At 41.3% G+C, this 20316-nt stretch overlaps 2 protein-coding genes across 4 annotated transcripts in view; one reads left to right on the top strand and one right to left on the bottom strand.

Moving 5' to 3' along the window:
* Positions 1-4774, bottom strand: part of trmt1l (tRNA methyltransferase 1-like) — a 54291-nt gene extending 49517 nt beyond the window's left edge. For both annotated transcript variants that reach the window (XM_055642172.1, XM_055642173.1), the window contains exon 1: positions 4648-4774. In XM_055642172.1, coding sequence (XP_055498147.1) covers positions 4648-4708 — 61 coding nt within the window. In that variant the 5' untranslated portion in view covers positions 4709-4774. The remainder of the gene's footprint in view (positions 1-4647) is intronic.
* Positions 4775-4850: 76 nt separating this feature from the next.
* swt1 (SWT1 RNA endoribonuclease homolog) overlaps positions 4851-20316 on the top strand; it is an 87362-nt gene continuing 71896 nt past the window's right edge. Inside the window, exons 1-4 of one of the 2 annotated variants that reach the window (XM_055642170.1) lie at positions 4851-4989; positions 8263-8373; positions 18637-18735; positions 20227-20300. In XM_055642170.1, coding sequence (XP_055498145.1) covers positions 8284-8373; positions 18637-18735; positions 20227-20300 — 263 coding nt within the window. In that variant the 5' untranslated portion in view covers positions 4851-4989; positions 8263-8283. The other variant, XM_055642171.1, reaches the window with a different exon arrangement.

Here is a 20316-nt window from a genome sequence, read left to right as displayed (position 1 = left end):
CAAAAATAAATTGTATTTTTAGTGGGCTGAAAATATAGTATACATTAAAAAGAATCAATTAAGATATTTTTAACATATTAATATTGATAAAATAAATATATTATCTTCTGGCCGATTACAAAGCATTCTCCAATAGAGTCATTTTTTATTTATCGATACCACAAATGGTCTATGGTACCGGTCATGGAAAGATTAATATAAAATGCATCTTTATTTCTCTTATCAATTACTCTTCCCCCAATAGTTTGTACATTGGTCCCTTTCACCTTTTAATTTTAGTCTCTTTCTGTCTGTATGTCCATGTTATCTGCTCTGTTTCTCTCTAGTTTCCATTTCCATCATTCTCTGAATCATGGAGATTCTCCAAATCATTGGGCACATGGTTCAATATTGAAGAAGGGTCCCGACCCAAAGCGTTGTCTGTCCATTTCCTTCCACAGATGACATCTGATCCGCTGAGTTCTTCCAACAATCTGTTTGCTGTTTTTTGTCAGTCTGGTAGGTATTTAATCTTTCTTCAGCTACAGTGTCCTCCATAATGTTTGGGACAAAGACCCGTCATTTATTTATTTGCCCCTGTATTCCACAATTTGAGATATGTAATAGAAAAAAAATCACATATGGTTAAAGCGCACATTATCAGATTTTAATAAAGGCCATTTTTATACATTACAGCAGTGTTTATACATAGTCCCCCCATTTCAGGGCTCCATAATGTTTGGGACACAGCAATGTCATGTAAATGAAAGTAGTCATGTTAGTATTTTGTTGCATATCCTTTGCATGCAATGACTGATTGAAGTCTGTGATTCATGGACATCACCAGTAGCTGGGTGTCTTCTCTGGTGATGCTCTTCCAGGCCTGTATTTCAGTCATCTTAGGCTTATGCTTGTTTTGGGGGCTAGTCCACTTCAGTTTTCTCTTCCGCATATAAAAGACATGCTCAATTGGGTTCCTATCGGGTGATTGACTTGGCCACTCAAGAATTTACCATTCTTTTGCTTTGAAAAACTCCTTTGTTGCTTTAGCAGTATGTTTGGGATATTGTCTTGCTGTAGAATGAACTGCCGGCCAATGGGTTTTGACGCATTTGTTTGAACTTGAGCAGATAGGATGTGTCTATACAATTCATTATGCTACTACCATCAGCAGTTGTATCATCAGTGAGCCAGTACCTTCAGCAGCCATACATGCCCAGGCCATTACACCCCCATCAACGTGTTTCACTATGAGGTGGTATGCTTTGGATCTTGGGCAATTCCTTCTCTCCTCCTAACTTTGCTCTTGCCATCACTCCTTCTCATCTGTCCACAAAAGCTTTTTTCCAGAACTGTGGTTGCTCTTTTAAGTACTTGGCAAATTGTAACCTGGCCATCCTATTTTTGCGGCGAACCAGTGGTTTGCATCTTGCAGTGTAGCCTCTGTATTTCTGTTCATGAAGTCTTCTGCAGACAGTGGTCATTGACAAATCCACACCTGAAGGGTGTTTCTGATCTGTCGGACAGGTGTTTTCTTTATTATAGAGAAAATTCTTCTGTCACCAGCTGTGGAGGTTTTCCTTGGCCTGCCAGTCCCTTTGCGATTAGTCAGCTCACCAGTGCTCTCTTTCTTCTTAATGATGTTCCAAAATTTTGGTAAGCCTAAGGTTTGGCTGATGTCTTTAACAGTTTTATTCATCTTTCTCAGTCTCATAATGGCTTTGTTGACTTTCATTGGCACAACCGGTCCTCATGTTGATAAACAGCAATAAAAGTTTCCAAAGGTGATGGAAAGGCTGGAGGAAATACTAGATGCTGCGAGCTCTCTTGTACCTGCATTAAGGGGGCAATTAAACGCACCTGAGCAATTACAAACACCTGTGAATCAATTTGTCCCAAACATTATGGTGCCCTGAAATGGGGGGACGATGTCTGTAATTTCTACATGGTGAAACCAAAATGTATAAAAATGGCCTTTATTAAAATCTAACAATGTGCACTTTAACCACATGTGACTTTTTTATGACTAATTGTGGAGAACTGAGGGAAATAAATAAAAGAAGGATCTTTGTCCCTAACATTATGGAGGGCACTGTACACTCTCTTCACCTGTGGGGTGAGCAGCTCATCTCTCATACTGTATGTACATTAAGCACAGCCAACTAAATCTAATTTTCCAACCTTTCTTTGCTCTGCCTTCCATATTTTCTCACTAAATTTCTGCTTCCCACTTCCAGCACTACTTTTCTCTCTTCTAAATAATGCTCATCTTACCATGACCTTGTCAGGATTTAAAACCTCTCGAAAGTGTTGGTCCTTGCCTTGCTGAAATGCAACCTTTCTGGCCTATAAAGATCCCACCTTCCCCAGAACTGGTCCAAATAGCCTAAGTGTCCAAAGCTGTTCTTCTACACCACTCATTGGCACCATTCCCCTTTCTATAACCATTGGCACAGGGAGCCAAATGAAATTGAGATTATCATCTCTGAGACCCTATTTCTTAATCTCTTATTAAATTTCTGAAAATCTACAGAAATGCAGATTTTCCACCCGTTATTGGTACTGATAAAGGACCATAAAGTCTGGCTGGTTCCCCCTTCCAAAATATTCTGCAATTGCTCAGTGATACCTTTGATTATTGTCGAAACACACGATCCTGGAATCATGTCTGCAAAATGCAGATACATCAGAATGCTGCCCCACCTATGGAATTCCCATGATCCCCTATAATTATTGCACTATTTACTTATTATCTTCTATTTCAGTCTTTCCTTATCCTCCCTGTACAGCTGCCAGCCTTGGTGTTATGGATTTTGTTTTGGTTGCAATCCCAGGGAACTCACTTGTCCATCAATATTCATAACTGCATATTGGATAAAGAGCATGTTGATTTGGGCTGGGCGAGTGGGGGAGGGGGAGCGAGATCTCCTGAATAACATGCCTGCTCTTTCATGCCACTCTAGTTAACTAGAGCAGCTACACTCTCTTAAACTGCATGGTGATGGACCCCAACGCATGCAATCTATGAAGCACTCAGCTATGTGACATCAGCTGTTGTGCAAATTCAAACCTCGGCCTCAAGTCCATCTGACTGATAAAATATCATGCAGTGATTGTCCAAGATACAGTAAGCAGACAAGAATTCCCAAATGCACAGACATGGTTCTGAAGTGCCTTGCCGTGTTTTATTGATTAGATTAACTAACTCAGTAGAAGTAAATGGAATTAATAACCACTGACCATGTGTCAACCAACCTACATTTTCGTACATGCTGATCATAATCTACCAGCACCTGCTTGCTTTTTTTCCCACTCCCTTTCCCAATTAGGGCTGAATTAGAACAGCATAATCCTCAATTTCAACAAACCCCAAGTTTAGCACTCTCCAAAAAAAAAAAACACTCTGTGAATCTGAGCCCTATGCTACATACTTCATTGGATCTTTGGGAATCCACAGATACTATACGAGCAGTGAGACTAATGTTTCAGGAGATGCTCTTCCTATTGATAATACAGTGGGTGGATAAAGAAAATGCACTAGAGGATGGTGGATGATGGAGCCAGCGAGGGGGGAACGCTATGGGGGGGGGGGATGGGGGGGGGGGGGGGGGGGGGGGGGGGGGGGGGGAAGGAGAGAGAAGGAAAGAACAAGGGTGGACCTGGCACAGGATATTTTGTAACTGTCAGCACCAAAGTATTCAATTCAAATCAATTCAATGGCGGCAAAGATGAGAAAGGTAAATTCACATATGTTAAATCAAGGAGAATCTCAGATCTGAAAGTGATTATTTGACAAGGCAATCTGATCAAATCCTCAGATAGTTTACTCCATAGTTATTTGCAATATTCATCCATCTTGCTTTTACAACACAAATAAAGATGTTTTCATTCAGTTATTGACATATGCTTTAGTAATCCAGGTGATTTTTTGAAAGATTTATAAACTTAAATTTATTTTTGCATTTCCAAGACAACTCCAAGCAAAGTGGGGAAATTAACATGGATAAAAATGAAATGAAAAGCGAAACTAAACGAAAGCAATCATCATGTATACAATATAAAAGCTCTCTAAATAGATCTGAAGTACAGGGAGAAAAAAAAACTGTGGAAGACAAACAAAAAGAGCCATGGGAGCTGGGGGAATGAAATTAGACTTGATAAGAGATAATAAATAGACCATCTCTGTCGCTCTTAATACGATCTGCTCGATATTCAGTTCGAATAGAATTAATTGTGAGTATCCTACAACCGCGTTACAGAAATATATAGAGAGATGTCAGCGAGTAACAAAACTGATGTTTTACCTTCAATTTAACATAAACAATTTCGATCATCATGTAAAGGTTTAAATAATTTGATTGCTGAAATGTAACCGCAAGGAACAGTTGCTAATTTTAACAAGTATCTGCACTACCTGCACCCCCTGTCTCGGAACTCTGGTGCTCAGCTCTCGGAGAGCCAAGTCCACATCTGCCTGCCGGCTCCGTCACCAGGATCAGGCCCTCAGACGGAGCTCTGCGGTCGGACCTTCAGACTAACTCCATCACAGCAATATGAAGATGTAAATGTTATGAAGAGACAAAGAAAAATGCCGGCTAGTTATTCCCCTGAAAAAAAAAGGTGACACCCAGATATGAAATGTAACAAAGAAGTCTTCAAGCCTCTTACTTATGTTTCTGTTTGAGGCAGTGTCCTCCTGGTGCAGCTCCTCCGCTCGCTGCTCCGCCATGTTACCAACGGTGACGTTCGATGAATTACAGTGAATTGGTGGATAATAAACAGTCAATGCCGTCCCTGAGCCTGCTTCGCAAGGGATTGTGGGAATTGTAGTCCGTGTGATTTCCACCGCAGGAGAGAGCGAGATTGACGGGGACTACATCCCCCACAATGCCTGGCGCGGCCGAAGCCTACTCTTTCGCAGACGAATAAAAGTGTGATTGTGGACGTCAATACACGGCACAGTCGCGTTGGCCAAGTTGAAGTGAGCGGCCCACTTGTGATTTATTTGTGGTAAGTATTAAAACGGGAGTGGTCGTTTCTTAAGTGGAGCAAATAGTAGAGGTCGGTTTGGTCTTGGTCGTGGGCCTGTGTTGCCGGATCATATCAGACGCCATCCCGGTGCCGGCGAGGAGGTGAAGGCGATCCCCGCGAATGACGGGAAATGTGGAGGAAGGAGCTGCGGATGTTGGTTTACACCGAAGATAAGACACAAAAGTGCTGGAGTAACTCAGCGGCACAGGCAGCAGAGAGAAGTGTTCGTCTGAAGAAGAGTTTGGACCCGGAACGTCACTCATTCCTTCTCTCCAGAGATGCTGCCCGTCCCGCTGAGTTCCTCCAGCTTTTTGTGTCTTGTCTTCGAAAGACGGAAATGCTGGAATTTAACACCCAGATGATTAGACAGGAATTGAAAATGGAAGTAGAATTAACCTCTGACCGACATCAGAGTTTTATGCGACAGCCAAATTGACAGCTTGAATACTTCCAACTTTTTGGAACTAATTTTACAATTGAAAAAAGCTGAGGAACCGTCAGAGGCGATCGCCTTGTAAACTGTACACGAGACCCCCACACACTGGCATTGACCGCCAGTGTTGTGTATGATGGTTACACTTTCAGACTTCATATGTCAAAAGTTTATATGTCATATGTTCGTTATATGATTTTGTTTTTATAAATCGTATCATTTAATTTCTTGCCAACACATCCTATTAACATTTAAATGTCAGTCTATTGTGCCACTGTTATCGAAGACTCAAAAGTCCCGGGGGGGGGGGGGGGGGGGGGGCAGACAGGAGATTCTGTGGGTGCAAACGGGACTCCAGGATGGCGTATTGTCTCCCTGATAGTCTTGGAGTGGCTGCAAAATATGTTCAAGGGGGAGGCTGAGCAGCCAAATGTTGTTCAAAGATACTAGCTCCTCTAGGGTCTTTGATGATGTTGTGCACGTTGGTACAAATATCGTTAGTAGGAAAGGCATGAGGTCCTGGAGAATTAATCAAAGAGTTAGGCAAAAAAGTTAAAAAGCCGAGACTCGAGGATAAGTGCTAATGAAGGTAGAAATAGGTGGATAGTATAGATGAATGTGTGGCTGCGGAGTTGGTGTGGGAATTCAGGTTTGGAAACTCTTCTGTGGCAGAGAAGACTTTTAAAAGAGGGATGGGTTGAACCTGAAATGGAGGGGGTCTTGAACATGCCTGGAACGTATCTTTAAACTTGCCCCCTTTTGCAGTAAAGCTATGCCCAATAGACTTTGACATTTCCATCCTGAAGAAAAGATTTTGATTGTTTACCGTATCTATCTATGCCTTTTATAATGTTATAAACTTCTGTCAGGCCTCTGTAAACGGAGTGTAGACCTTCAATATGAACTATCCAAGTTTTTCCAATCTTGCCTTACAGCCAATACTCTCTAATCAAGGCAGCATTCTGATAAAGGATGTACCTTTGCACCCTCTTCAAAGCCTTTATGTCCTTCCTCTAATGTGACTACTGCACACAATGCTCCAAATGAGACTTCACCAAAGGTTTATAAAGCTGTGATGTGACTGCCTGACTCGTATGCAATGCTCTGATTAATGAGGATGCTTTCTTTAATTCTCTATGAACTTGTGTTGTCACACTCGGGGAGTAATGGACTTGGACCCCAACATCCCTCTGTACATTAATGTAGTTAAGGATCCTGCCATCAATTGTATGCATACATTCCCCTTGCTGTCATCCTCCCAAAGTGCTCACACTTGCCAGGATTAAACAGCATCTTTTATTTCTCCACAAATTTCAGTAACTGATCTATCTCCTATTGCATCGTTTGACAGCTTCCTACAACGTCTAACTCTACCAATCTGTAAACTTGCTGACAACTCATCTACTTTTTTGTCTGAAGAAGGATCTCGACCTCAAACGTCGCCTATTCCTTCGCTCCATAAATGCTACCTCACCCGCTAAGTTTCTCCAGCATTTTTGTCTACCTTTGATTTTTCCAGCATCAGCAGTTCTTTCTTATTCATTTTTGTCTAAGTCATTTATGTATATAACAAACACAGAGGTCTCAGCACGGATCCCTGTGGAATACCACTGGTCACAGATCTCCAGCCAGAATAATGTCCTTCCACCACTACTCTTTTGTTTTTCTGTGGATAAGCCAGTTATAAAGTCAATGTTGATCCCATATATCTTCATCTTGTGTTCAACCTGCCATGAGGAACCTTATTAAATGCCTTACTAAAGTCCATGTAGCCAACATTTACTGCTCTACCCTCATCAATTACAGCATCTACTACACTACCATCAATTCTTTGTTCTTGCCATCCTTGATGCTTCCTCCGAAAGTTGTCGACATTGAGCTATAGCAGTTCAATAGCTGAGGATGAATGGCAAACAGCAAATTTCTGTGCCAGGATTGTCGGACTCAATGTAGCTGCTGCGATCTCCCAGGATCATTCAATCCTGATTGTAAATCACCGTGACATCATCCATTTCTAGAGAGTTTGTCTTGTCAGTAGGAGTGCCTTTACCTGGGGATCATTTTGCAAGAATGAAATTGCCAGAAGGAATACATGGCTATCTCAATGTTGGCATGTCTATAGATGTTGGGGAAGATGATTTTTGGTGGTTTGTTTTGGGTGCTACTTGTGACTTTTTAAAAGTTATGATGCATGATAAATGACCTAATTTTCAGTTGGCATTGAGCATTGATTTTGATTAAAGCTATCCACAATTTGTGGAATCCTCCCAGTGAGAACCTGCAGAAAATCCACTGAGATTCTTTTCTGGCTTCTCTTGTTTAATGTAATTGTGAAGTAATGTCTGTGAGTAGGCAATTAAGACCATCTCACAAGATGGAAGCTAACAGGAATATAGTGCCCTCTAGTATTTTCTTTGGTTGTTTTTGGTTTTTGAATAGAGTTATGTTACAGCTTTGTGACTTTTCATCAGGGTGGAGCTGTAACATATCTAGTTGAGAAATGAGATACTGTTTCTCAGAATTGCATTAGGATTCTGAAGAAGGGTCCCGACCCAAAACGGCATCTTGTCTATTTCCTTCCACAGATGCTGCCTGAGCTGCTGTTTCACCAGTAGTCTGTTTTTTTACATTGGGCTTTATTGGGTCTGCAGAAGATCAAAGATTGAGGTAGATTGGGGAATTAAAGTAATATGTTAGAAAATAATTTATGAATAAAATTAAGCAATGGTAAACAAACAAGTAGAGTAACAAAAGAGAAATGAAATTGATGGGTGAACTAGAGGCATGAATCGCTATAAATATATTTTTTCCTTTTTTAGATTCTCAAAAATGAAGTAAAGATGTCAAGAAAACATTCCAAAAAAAAGAGGGAGAAGCACAAATCTTCACCTAGAAAATCAGAGTCACCAAGGCACAGTCCGAACCATGTTGTAAGGATACCTTTGTTCTGAAGTACCGGTATCGTTTTAAATCAACTCTTTCCTGCCATGCATCACAAGGATAATTTAGTTTTTTTTTAGCACCATTTATTTGTACCAAAATTTATGTTTGTTTTGTCATCGATGTGATTGTGTTACTTTTATCTTCTTAAGTCCTAATGCTTGATATATTCTGTAAACTTCAACTTGTAACTGTTATTGCTATGTTTTCTGAAATGGAATCTTAACGTCTGAAAGTTGAATGGCATTTGCTTTCATTTGTGTTTGAATTTCGCTGGGAGTATCAGCAGATGCTATGGTATTGTCCACTCTGACAGCCTTTTCTGGTTAATGCAGTAAATGGATTTGATAATGGATTGGTCATCAATGGGTCTTGTCACGTACTGAGGTACTTGCAGTTCAATAAAGTATTAATGTACATAAGCTCAATCCTAGATTAAGTGCAAAGTGAATAGAAATAGTTTACTGAGACAATATACAAGAGTTACCAGGTTTTGGTGCCACTTTTAAAGTCCAGGTTGCTTAAAGTGCAGGTGTCCATAAAGGCCTGTTATCCTTGGAGCGTCGGCCTGGTCAAGAAAAGTTGTAGGCGTCCCTGCGCCACTGTAGGCCATACGTAGTCCACGCAGGTATGACTTTGGTTCCCCTTACCAGTTCTTTATTCTTTCCTGGCTCTGCGGCGGGCAAGCCAAGCCTACCGCCTGGGTATAGGCGCGGCGCCACGATGAGATAGGCCTCTCAACTATTATTGAACTCTTAATAATGACTAATTTGCATTATGGAGCATAATATATTCAACATTTTAATTCAAGAAATACATCTTTGGGGTAAAGTTTCTACATTTTAAATTCTGGATGAGCAAGGATGTTGAAATTCATTCATAATTGGCATGGAGGGAAACTGTTTTAAGTAGACAGAGGGGACAATGAGGGGCTGCAATTGTCAGGATTATCTAGGCCAACTGTGTAGCATTTGTAGTTTAGGCAATTGGTGAATAAGTATGGATCCCATGGGTTTATGTTTCTAATCAGTCTGCCTTGTTGGATCAAGTAGAACACCTAGCTAAAATCCATTTACATGATGTTGTTTGTTATTTCATCTTCAAAAATGTCAATTGTTATTCAGCCTTGACATTCCATCCTTCTTGATTAGCCGTTTTAGAGGTTAATATTAATACTGTTACTTAGAAATTTTCTCCCAATAATTTGTCCATGTGAAGGTTTTGGAAGATTAATTATCATTTTCTCTTTTCTTTATAAAAAGTTCTTTAACGTTGGCATGTCCCCATCCAAATTTGATACTATGTTTATAAGCAAGTTCGGTATTCTGATAAATGCAAGGAATCGTGGGATATGTCAAAGGTCATTCGGGGGGGAAAGCGAGCGCAGCACTGCATAAATTGTTAACTATTCTACCAATGAATTAATTTAGAATTTTGGAAGCTCAATAGCTTCCTTTCTTGTTCTGCTGTTTGCACACTACTTAAACAGTCCCAGTTCTCGTTCAGTTCATTAACCTGCAATTATGACATATTCAAAAAGTTAAAGAATTAATAATTTTCATTTAATCCTTCAAGTCAAGTCAAGTTTATTTGTCACATACACATACGAGATGTGCAGTGAAATGAAAGTGGCAATGCTCGCGGACTTTTGTGCAAAAGACAAACAACAAAACAACCAAACAAATTATAAACACAATCATAACACACATATTCTTTTACATAATAAATAATAGAAAGAAAAACGTTCTGTAGAGTTAGTCCCTGGTGAGAAAGACGTTTACAGTCCGAATTGCCTCTGGGAAGAAACTAATGTGTTTGCTACTGGAATAAGAAAATATTACTTGTTAGATATATTTTCTTACTTTTATTCATAATTTATGTGTAAAACTATATTTCATCTGAGGTATCAGTGTGATGTGGGCTGATGCTTTACCTACAGGCGGTGTGACTGTATCGTTAAGGCAGGGGTCGGCAACCTACGGCCCACAGGGCTGAATCCGGCCTTTAACACCAAATCATCCGGCCTGCAGGCGTAATTTTTTTAGTGACTAGAATGTTCTTGTCTTCAGTGGGACCTTGCCCAGAGTTGTCCCAATGCTCAGGCAAGGCAGCTCTCCGGGACGGTTTAAACTGGGATGGTTTTACATTGTGAAGTTCACTGTGCCCAAGTTATTGATCAGAGTGAACACCCGCTCCTGTGGACACGTTTTACTGTGGAGTCTATCACAGACTGATTCCACCGCCTGTTCCATCGCATCCTCGCCCCTCTCTTTGCAGCCTACCACCTGGATTGGAGCGGCCTTTCCTGCCGGGGGCTGGACCAGAGCTTCAGCGGCAGCACAGCGCTGGATTCACTGTGGGGCGGGCGATGCTTTACCTGGATCGCCGTTTGGAGCTCTGGAGCGTTTGGCCGTTGCTCCAACATCGCCGAGCTGTCATTTGGAGAGCTTCCAGTGTGGCCGGCGCTGAACAACATCGCGGGGCCCTTTGCCGAGGGCCGCCAGCATTGCATCTCCACCCAGCGCGGACTTCGGGAGCCACGGACTCCAGTAGGAGGTGCCTGGCTCGGATGTCCAAGCCGCTGAGGATGTCCTCCAGTCCCGACGTCGGACTTCCATCACCCCAGTGAGCGAACCTGAACATCGGGCCGCCCGTAGACCCCCCCCCCCCCCCCCCCCCCCCCCCCCCCCCCCCCCCCCCCCCCCCCCCCCCCCCCCCCCCCCCCCCCCCCGACCACGGGGGTAACAACAGAGGAGGATGACTGAATTTTTGGAGCCTTCCCTCACAGTGGGGAATTTGATCCCGCTGTGTGGGGATGTCTGTGTTTAATAACCATTGTGTTCTGTGCTCTTTATTATTTGTATGGCGACCACACATTTCACTGTACCAATTGGTACATGTGACAAATAAATGTATCTTTAATCTCTTGTTGGTCAATAATTGGATCAATCTCCTGAACCAATGGCCGCGGATCTACCCGCGTGTGTTCTTTCTGAACTGAACTCGTTGTGGACTTAATCCATTAACAGAGCCACTGCTGCAGGATTCTAAATTGTCCCTGCCTTCCTACTTGAACCCTCCTCGTCCCCATCAAATGCTGAGTTCCCAGAGCCCTACTTAAATGCGACCGGTCACGGTTAAGTCAGTGAAACTTGCCCCATCAGAGAGTGCGGGCAGGATTAATGAAAGAAAGGACCATTCTGCCTATTGTAGCGGGTGGCTGTTAGTGCAGAGTGTGAGGGGTGAGATTTAATTTTCAGCGGTATGTAAATGATGGATCCACAAGGGTTGACATTGCAACGGCAGTAGCGAGAGACTTTCAACAGTTTGCTTATTTTCAGCTGAGTAAAAAAATAATACACAAAGCGACCTGAATGACACCGCATTTATTGCCAAAGTCCTACATGCTGCCATTGATAAAGTTACATTACTATACCGCAAGGAGTGAACAAATCCAAATACCAGAAACCTGTAAAAGTTAGTTTGCCGAATTTCTTACCAGACACACCAATAACTGCAATATTAATGCAATATTATGTCTACTGGACATAGCCGTTAGTTTGAGACTCTGGTATAACAGTTATACGCTTCGAAGCATAAAGCAATAAAACACCGAAGCATAAAAAAAAACAACAAAATCATTGTAGTTTTGTACAAATGAACCATAAATACAACTCGTTAATAGTTTTGAAAGCAGTATTTTCTTACCTCGAAGAAGCAAAACTGGGAAATACAGATGAAACACAGGTCTGTAGTTTCAGCTGAGTGAAAAAAATAAACCACAAAGCGACCTAAATGACACTGCACTTGGTGTGTGGGCCTGATCTCTCATAACAATGAGAAGGCCTACTGGGAGGAGGTGGCTGATCTGGCACTCCGGTGTCTGGACAACAGCCTCCTCTTGAATGTCACAAAAATTAAGGAGCTGATTGTGGACTTTAGAAGGGCACAACATCCAAGGACGTGCACGCCACTGGAGATAAATGGGACTACTGTGGATAGGGTGAGCTGCTTTAAATACCTGGCAGTCCACATCACAGAGCATCTGACATGGACACACACACTACCGCACTGGTGAGTAGGGCAAGGCAGCGCCTTTACCACCTCAGACAGCTGAGGAAATTCAGAGTCTCTCTGAGGATCCTTCAGTGCTTCTACTCTGGGGCTGTAGAAAGCATATTGTCTGGCAACATCACAATCTGGTTTGGGAAAAGCTCTGCCCAGGACAGGAATGCTCTGCAGAGAGTAGTGCGTTTGGCCGAACGCACTATGGGAACTACACTTGCCCCCTGCAGGACCTGTACACCAGGAGGTGCAGATCCAGAGCCAGCAACATTATGGGGGACCCCTATCACCCCAGCAACTGACTTTTCCAGCTGCTACGGTCAGGCAAACGCCTCCGCTGTCATGCTGTGAAAACAGATAGGATAAGACGGAGTTTCTTCCCACCGGCCATCAGGTGTGTAAACTCTTATCTCATCAGGGACTAATTTACTGTACTAATTTATTGTTGTGTTGTGTCTTTTAAAAAATAAAAAATAAATTTCTAACATGTAAATACTGATTCTGTTCTGTAGTTTTTGCACAATCCGCAGGCATTGCCATTTTCATTTCACTGCACATGTATGCATGTCTATGTGACAAATAAAATTGACTTGACGCAGCAGCTTAGCTGGTGAGAATGTTTACCGCGAATTATCTATGACATGGGCATGCACAGTTGAAATATCGAAGTTGCTTATTGACGGAAAGGACTGAAATTTTCCTGATGGCCTTTTCTAACATCATGATAACTTATCTACTTTCAAAGATGTGAAACTTCTTAATGTTCGTTTTCATGACGCCAAAGTTCCTGCATTGTCCCCTTTTTGATTACTCAAATGCCTGGCAGGATATGATTTGGGTCTCTATGTTCATAGTTAACTTTCTTGCTGTTTTATGAAGTTATAAATTATATTGGTCTTGCTTCCCAGGGCCCCACTATTCGTACATTCATACAGCAAGAGTTGAACTCAGTTGATCTTGGCTGAGAAACCATAAGAGACTAATCCATATGATTTTAGCTATCCATCATGTGTGCCTCTAGTTGTTGCTGCATTGTCATTGCCCAGGGTGTCCTGAAAGCATTAAGGTGGATCAGTTCCAGGGCCTGATGGGATCTATCAGGACATTGAAGGAGGTAGGGGAGGAGATTGTTGGGGTCTTGACAGACATCTTGGTGTCCTCTTGAACCACAGGTGAGGTCCCAGAAAATTGGAGAACATGTAATGTTGTTCCTTTGTTTATGAAACAAAGCAGGATATTATAGGCCAATATGCCTTGCATCAGTTGAAGGGAAATCATTGTGGAAGGTTCTAAAAGATTTACTTTAATTTGGGTAAACATGGGACATGTTAGGGATAGTCATTGTGTAAGTGAGGTCCTGTCTCACAAATTTGATTTTTTTTTTTTAACAAAAGTGAGATGAGGTTCAATGCAAGAGTAAAGTATTCAGTAAATAGAACATAAAACAGAAAGGTACAGCACAGGAACAGGCCTTTCAACACACAATGTCTCTGCTGAACATGAGGCCAAGCTAAACTAATCTCATCTCTTTGCACATGGACCGTAGAATGGACCGTACCTCTTCATTCCCTACATATACATGTGGCTATCTAAAAGTCTCTTAAATGCCACAATTGTATCTGGTGGCATGTTCCAGGTATCCACCACCCTCTGGATACAAAAAAACACAACTTGCCCTGCACATCTCCTTTAGACTTTGCCCTGGGGAAAATGTTCTGACTGTCTACCCTATCTGTGTATATAATATTATAATTGAGAGTTGGTTTCAAACAAAGGAGAAGAAAAAAAAAAGAATATGATTGCTACTGGATGAACTCATCACATTGGTAATGTGCCATCATATTCTACGGTGCTCTTCATATAAAATTTGAGATTATTAGTCTGCCTGTAAGCGGTACTTCTTTACTTGACTTGGTGAGTTCACTTGCCTTCCATCAACATCAGGTGGCGTCATCGAGTGTGGTAGCCTCACCAGCAGCTGTTTGTTTTTTCACCCTTTTTTGTTATTTTTAGTATGTCTAAAAGTATGTTCTAAATGTGTGTGATTTTATGTGGGGGGATTGGGAAACCGTTTCTTAGTCAATTACCTGGTCAGAGATGTGTCTTTTCTGCGAGTCGCATGTTCGCCTCCCCCCCCCCCCCCCCCCCCCCTTGCCGCCTACCAACTGGATTGGCGCGGCCTTTCCTGCCGGAGACCGGCCAGAGCTTCAGCGGTGGTGTAGCACTGAATTCCATTGCGGAGCGGGACGACGATGCCTGTGTTGAAGCTCTGGTGTGTTGGAGTGCTGATTAACACCGTGGAGCTGTGGTTTGCAGAGCTTCTTGCTGTGGGCGGCGCTGACTTTAACATCGCAAAGTCCTGGGATCGTTTGCCAAGGGTCGCCAGTGTTTAATCTCCGCCCTGCTCGGCCTGTGGACTTCGGGAGCCGCAGTCTCCATAGGAAGTGGTTGAATCGGAAACTCCAAGTCGCTGAGTGTGTTTTTCTGTTCCGATGCCGAAGTTCCGATCATCCCGGCGATAGGGCTTAAATATCGGGCCGCCGAAGCAGCGACGACGGAGGGCTCAAAGGCCCCGACCACGGATGAACAGGAAGATGACTGAACTTTATTGCCTTCCCTCACAGTGGGAAACGTTGATTCCGCTGCATGGGGATGTTCATGTTAAACTCTATCGTGTAGTGTGTTCTTTTTATTCGTATGGCTGAATTGTAACTCAAATCTCACTGTACTAATTGGTACATGTGACAATAAATGTAATTTGAATAACCCCATGATCGAAATGATAGATCTTAATTTGAATCTCAGAGCTAACAATGCAAGAAGTAAAGTTTTATTTTAGTTATTTAAAAAAATTCCTTGAAGCTTTCACTTCACTAAGCAATAAAATTGGATTCATATCAACACCAACAATTTAGGGAGTTTGTCAAAAGAAAATATACTTTTCATTTGTGTAAGGGATGGGGGACAGATTATGCTGAGTGTTTACTTTCTTAATGCATGCTGACAGTGAGATTAATTATTGAATTGAACCTGTATTTACGGATTCATTGAGTCCTATTTCACAGAAACAACTCTTGCATGCTAAGCAAGATGCCTATCTATAGTTGTCCCATTTGCATGTGTTTGGCCCCTATCTTTCAGAACCATTCCTATCCATGTTTCTGTCAAATGTTGTAATTGTACCTTTCTCTACCTTCTCCTCTTGCACATACAGTGCCCTCCATAATGTTTGGGACAAAGACCCATCATTTATTTTTTGCCTCTGTACTCCACAATTTGAGATTTGTAATAGAAAACATCACGTGTGGTTCAAGTGCACATTGTCAGATTTTATTAAAGGCCATTTTTATACATTTTGGTTTCACCATGTAGAAATTACAGCTGTATTTATACATAGTCCACCCACCCCCCCAGCCACACCTTATGCTTACCAAATGTTTTGGAACACCGTTAAGAAGAAAGAGAGCACTGGTGAGCTGACTAATTGCAAAGGGACCGGCAGGCCAAGGAAGACCTACACAGCTAATGACAGAAGAATTCTCTATAATAAAGAAAAATCCCCAAACACCTGTCCAACAGATCAGATACACTCTTCAGGTGTGGATTTGTCAATGACCACTGTCCGCAGAAGACTTTGTGAACAGAAATACAGAGGCTACACTGCAAGATGCAAACCACTGGCTAGCTGCAAAAATAGGATGGCCAGGTTACAGTTTGCCAAGAAGTACATAAAAGAGCAACCAGAGTTCTGGAAAAAGGTCTTGTGGACAGATGAGATGAAGATTAACTTATATCAGAGCGATGGCAAGAGCAAAGTATGGAGGAGAGAAAGAACTGCCCAAGATCCAAAGCATACCATCTCATCTGTGAAACATGGTGGTGGGGGTGTTATGGCCTGGGCATGTATGGCTGCTCAAGGTACTGGCTCATTTATCTTCATTGATGATACAACTGCTGATGGATGTAGCATAATGAATTCTGAAGTGTATAGACGCATCCTATCTGCTCAAGTTCAAACGAATGCCTCAAAACTCTTTGGTTGGTGGCTCATTGTACAGCAAGACAATGATCCCAAACATACTGCTAAAGCAACAAAAGACTTTTTCAAAGATAGAAAATAGTCAATTTTTGAGTCAAGTCAATCATCCGATCTGAACCCAATTGAGCATGCCTTTTATATGCTGAAAAGAAAACTGAAGGGAACTAGCCCCCAAAACAAGCATAAGCTAAATATGGCTGCAATACAGGCCTGGCAGAGCATCACCAGAGAAGACACCCAGTAACTGGTGATGTCCATGAATCACAGACTTCAAGCAGTCATTGCATGCAAAGATATGCAACAAAATACTAAACATAACTACTTTCATTTACATGACATTGCTGTGTCCCAAACATTATGGTGCCCTGAAATGGGGGGACGTTGTATAAACACTGATGTAATTTCTACACGGTGAAACCAAAATGTATAAAAATGCCCTTTATTAAGATTTGACAATGTGCACTTTAACCGCATGTTTTTTTTTTTTTTTTTTTCTATTACAAATCTCAAATTGTGGAGTACAGAGGCAAATAAATATATGATGGGTCTTTGTCCCAAACATTATGGAGGGCACTGTATTCATTACCCTCTGTGGATAAACTTGCCCTTCAAATTGCTTCTCAAATTAAACCTATGATTTCTACTTTTTACCCTATCCTGACTATCTATGTGTTGCATAATGTTAGAAAATCTCTATATGGTTGTCCCTCAACCTCCTTCGCTGCAGGGATAACTAGAAAACTAGAGAGGGTCTTTGTCTTTTTTGTGTATACCTTCACTAGAAACTGGTGACAGAACTGCATACAATATTCAAATTCTTGTCTGAACAACAAATTGTACAACTGCAGCCTGATGTTTCAACTCCTATTCTCTATGTTTTGGCTACTGAAGGTGATACCATATGCCATCTTCAGCAGTGTCTTACCTATGTTGCTGCTTTCAGGGAACTATGTGGAGGGAACCCCCTTGTTATGGGGAGGTCAGAGTTGAGTTCCTACAAAATGGAATGTATCATGATTTTTCTTAATGTCATCTGTCACCGTGTCATTTGTGCATGTGTCAGAAATTGAGAGTTATAAGAAAAAAATAATTGTTTATTTATTTACTTTTTTTACACAAGCTCCATGAGCAAAATTCCTTACCTCAAATTTTTGGGTAGTGATTTTGTGAAATTTGTAAGGGTGAATTTCAATAACCTGGACAACGCTAACGCGGGGGTTGCTTATACATGTTGTGCAAGTTCTGTATCTTCAATAACAGCCCCCAGGACTCTGGCACTCATTGCCATGGCCTAATTTAACGTGCCAGAATTCATCACTACGCACTTGTCTGAGTTAAATTCTGATAGCCATCCCCTTTCCCATTTTCCCACTTGATCTAGATCCTGTGTTGTAATTTTAGACAACCTCTTCACTGACCATTGATTTTGTTGTCAGCTGCAAACTTATTAATCATGTTACCTATGTTCTCTTTCAAACCATTTATGTATATATTATGATTAATAAATAAGCTAGCACTGATCCCTGTGACACACCATTGATTTATAGATCGCCAATCTGAAATGCAATAGAGAATTTGAGCACATCGAAAGTATCTATCCCAATTTATTTGATGTACACCGGAAAAAGTAAAATGAATGGAGCCTAGATTAGCTACACATTTGACAAGCTAATAATAGCACATCTGTCATATAGATAATCCAAATTTGTTCATTTTGGCAATTGAGTGTGATTAATGTTTATTAATGCAAGGTTGACTGTGCAGTCATATTTCTTTATTAACAAGTTGAGACTTCGAAGATGATGAAATGTGTTCACATTTAAGTTCTCCCTCCAATTTCTTTCTTCAATTGGAAATTAATATGCCGTTTATAGACAGTTCCTGTTTTGATTGGGGAATATTTAACTTGAAGCAGGTAAAGTAACCAGTTTTTCCTTCCAAAAAGAGAAAGAAATACCCCATTTTGATGTTTAACCATGAAATGGTACACATTTCATCTGGGCTGATGGTAGATTGATTTACTGATTAGTTGACTTTGAAATCCATTATCAGACTTCTGCCTGCAATGTTTCACTGTCGTACATTGGATGTTATTCGTGAACTTATAAATGTTCATTTTAACCAACATTTGTTTCTGAATAATTATTAGGGGGAAAAAAGCAAGACTGATCAAAAAATACAATATCGTGGAGAGAGCTCACTATCAGTGCAATCTTCATCTTCACAATACACAGGAAAAAGAAAATTTGTAAGTTTTTCCCACAATTACCATTATCAGTCAATCAAATGTCCCTGAATTTGTCCATAATATGTGAATCTGAAGTATATTTTGGCACTGAACTCTTTGCAGTGCAATACAGTGAAACGAAAGGTAGAATCATGGAACAATTCAGCACAGAAAAAAGGTAATCAACACAATCTGTCGATGGTGACTCAGATGTAAAGTAGTTTAAATGGCGCTGCTTATGGCCAAATGTTTCTTGTAATCTTCATAAATTCTAAGAGCGGAATTAGGTCATTCGGCTAATCAAGTCTACACCGCCATTCATTTGTGGCTGATCTATCTTTCCCTCTCAACCCCAATCTCCTGCCTTCACCTTGTAACCCCCGACACCCTTGCTAATTAAAGGGCCTGTCCCACTTGGCCGTCATTTGTGCGTAATTTACGCAACATCATTTATGCATCACGACGCGGGCGTCGTGACACGCACGTGATGCGCGCATGGTGCGCGATGACATAGACAGTGACGCGCGGCGCCGCAGGATTTTGTGATGTACAAAATCTTTGCGCGCCATCTGCGTAACATGCAAATGATGGCCAAGTGGGACAGGCCCTTAAGAATCTGTGATTCTCTGCCTTAAAAATATCCATTGACGACCTCCACAGCTGTCTGTGGCAATGAATTCCACAGATTCACCACCCTCTGACTGAAGAAATTCCTTCTCATCTTCTCTCTAAAGGTACATCCTTTTGTTCTGAGGCTATCGCCTCTGGTCATAGACTCTCACTAGTGGAAACATCCTCTCCACATTCACTCTATCTAGGCCTATCACTATTTGGTAAGTTTCAATGAGGTGACCCCTCATCCTTCTGAACTCCAGCGAGTACAGACCCAGTGTTGTCAAACGCTCATCATATGTTAAGCCAATTATTCTCGTAAACCTTCTCTGGACCCTCTCAAATGCCAGCACATCCTTCCTCAGATATGGGGTCCAAAACTGCTCACAATACTCCAAATGTTGGCTGATAAAGTCTCAGCATTACATCCCTGTTTTTGTATTGGAACCCTCTCCAAATAGCATTGCATTCACATTCCTTATTACAGATTCAACTTGCAAATTACTTTTTGGAAATCCTTCACCAGTACGATTTAACTCTACATTTTCTATCCTTTAACCCTCATTTTATATGACAACCAATTTGTATGAAAATTGGAAAAAAAAGCTGCATATGCTGGAATTAGAAAATAGTATTGCAGAATAGAATTGGAATCGGTATTACATTTTGTGACTTGTTCATTTATCGGAAATGTTTTCAGTTTTCTGGTATAATTTCCACGATAAACTGAGGATCTTTTAAAATTTCAAATTATAATCTTAAAGGGCTGTTTGAATTTCGACAAAGAGCCCATAGGCATTAAAGGGTTTTATCTGTGACACTAAGTTTATAATCACTGCATAAGTATAACATGTTCTAAATTTTTGATTTCTTATTGTTTTATTTTTTTTTCTTCATTAGAGCCATGTGGAGTTTGAAACTACCACAACACTCAAGCAGTCCATAGAAGAACGGGCTATATCTTACCGGCCTAGGTTCGTATCTACTGAG

This window comes from Leucoraja erinacea, chromosome 10, assembly GCF_028641065.1.
Source record: "Leucoraja erinacea ecotype New England chromosome 10, Leri_hhj_1, whole genome shotgun sequence".
NCBI lineage: Eukaryota > Metazoa > Chordata > Chondrichthyes > Rajiformes > Rajidae > Leucoraja > Leucoraja erinaceus.
Note: the sequence above shows the minus strand (reverse complement) of the source record. Positions and strands in the feature narration are given on the sequence as shown.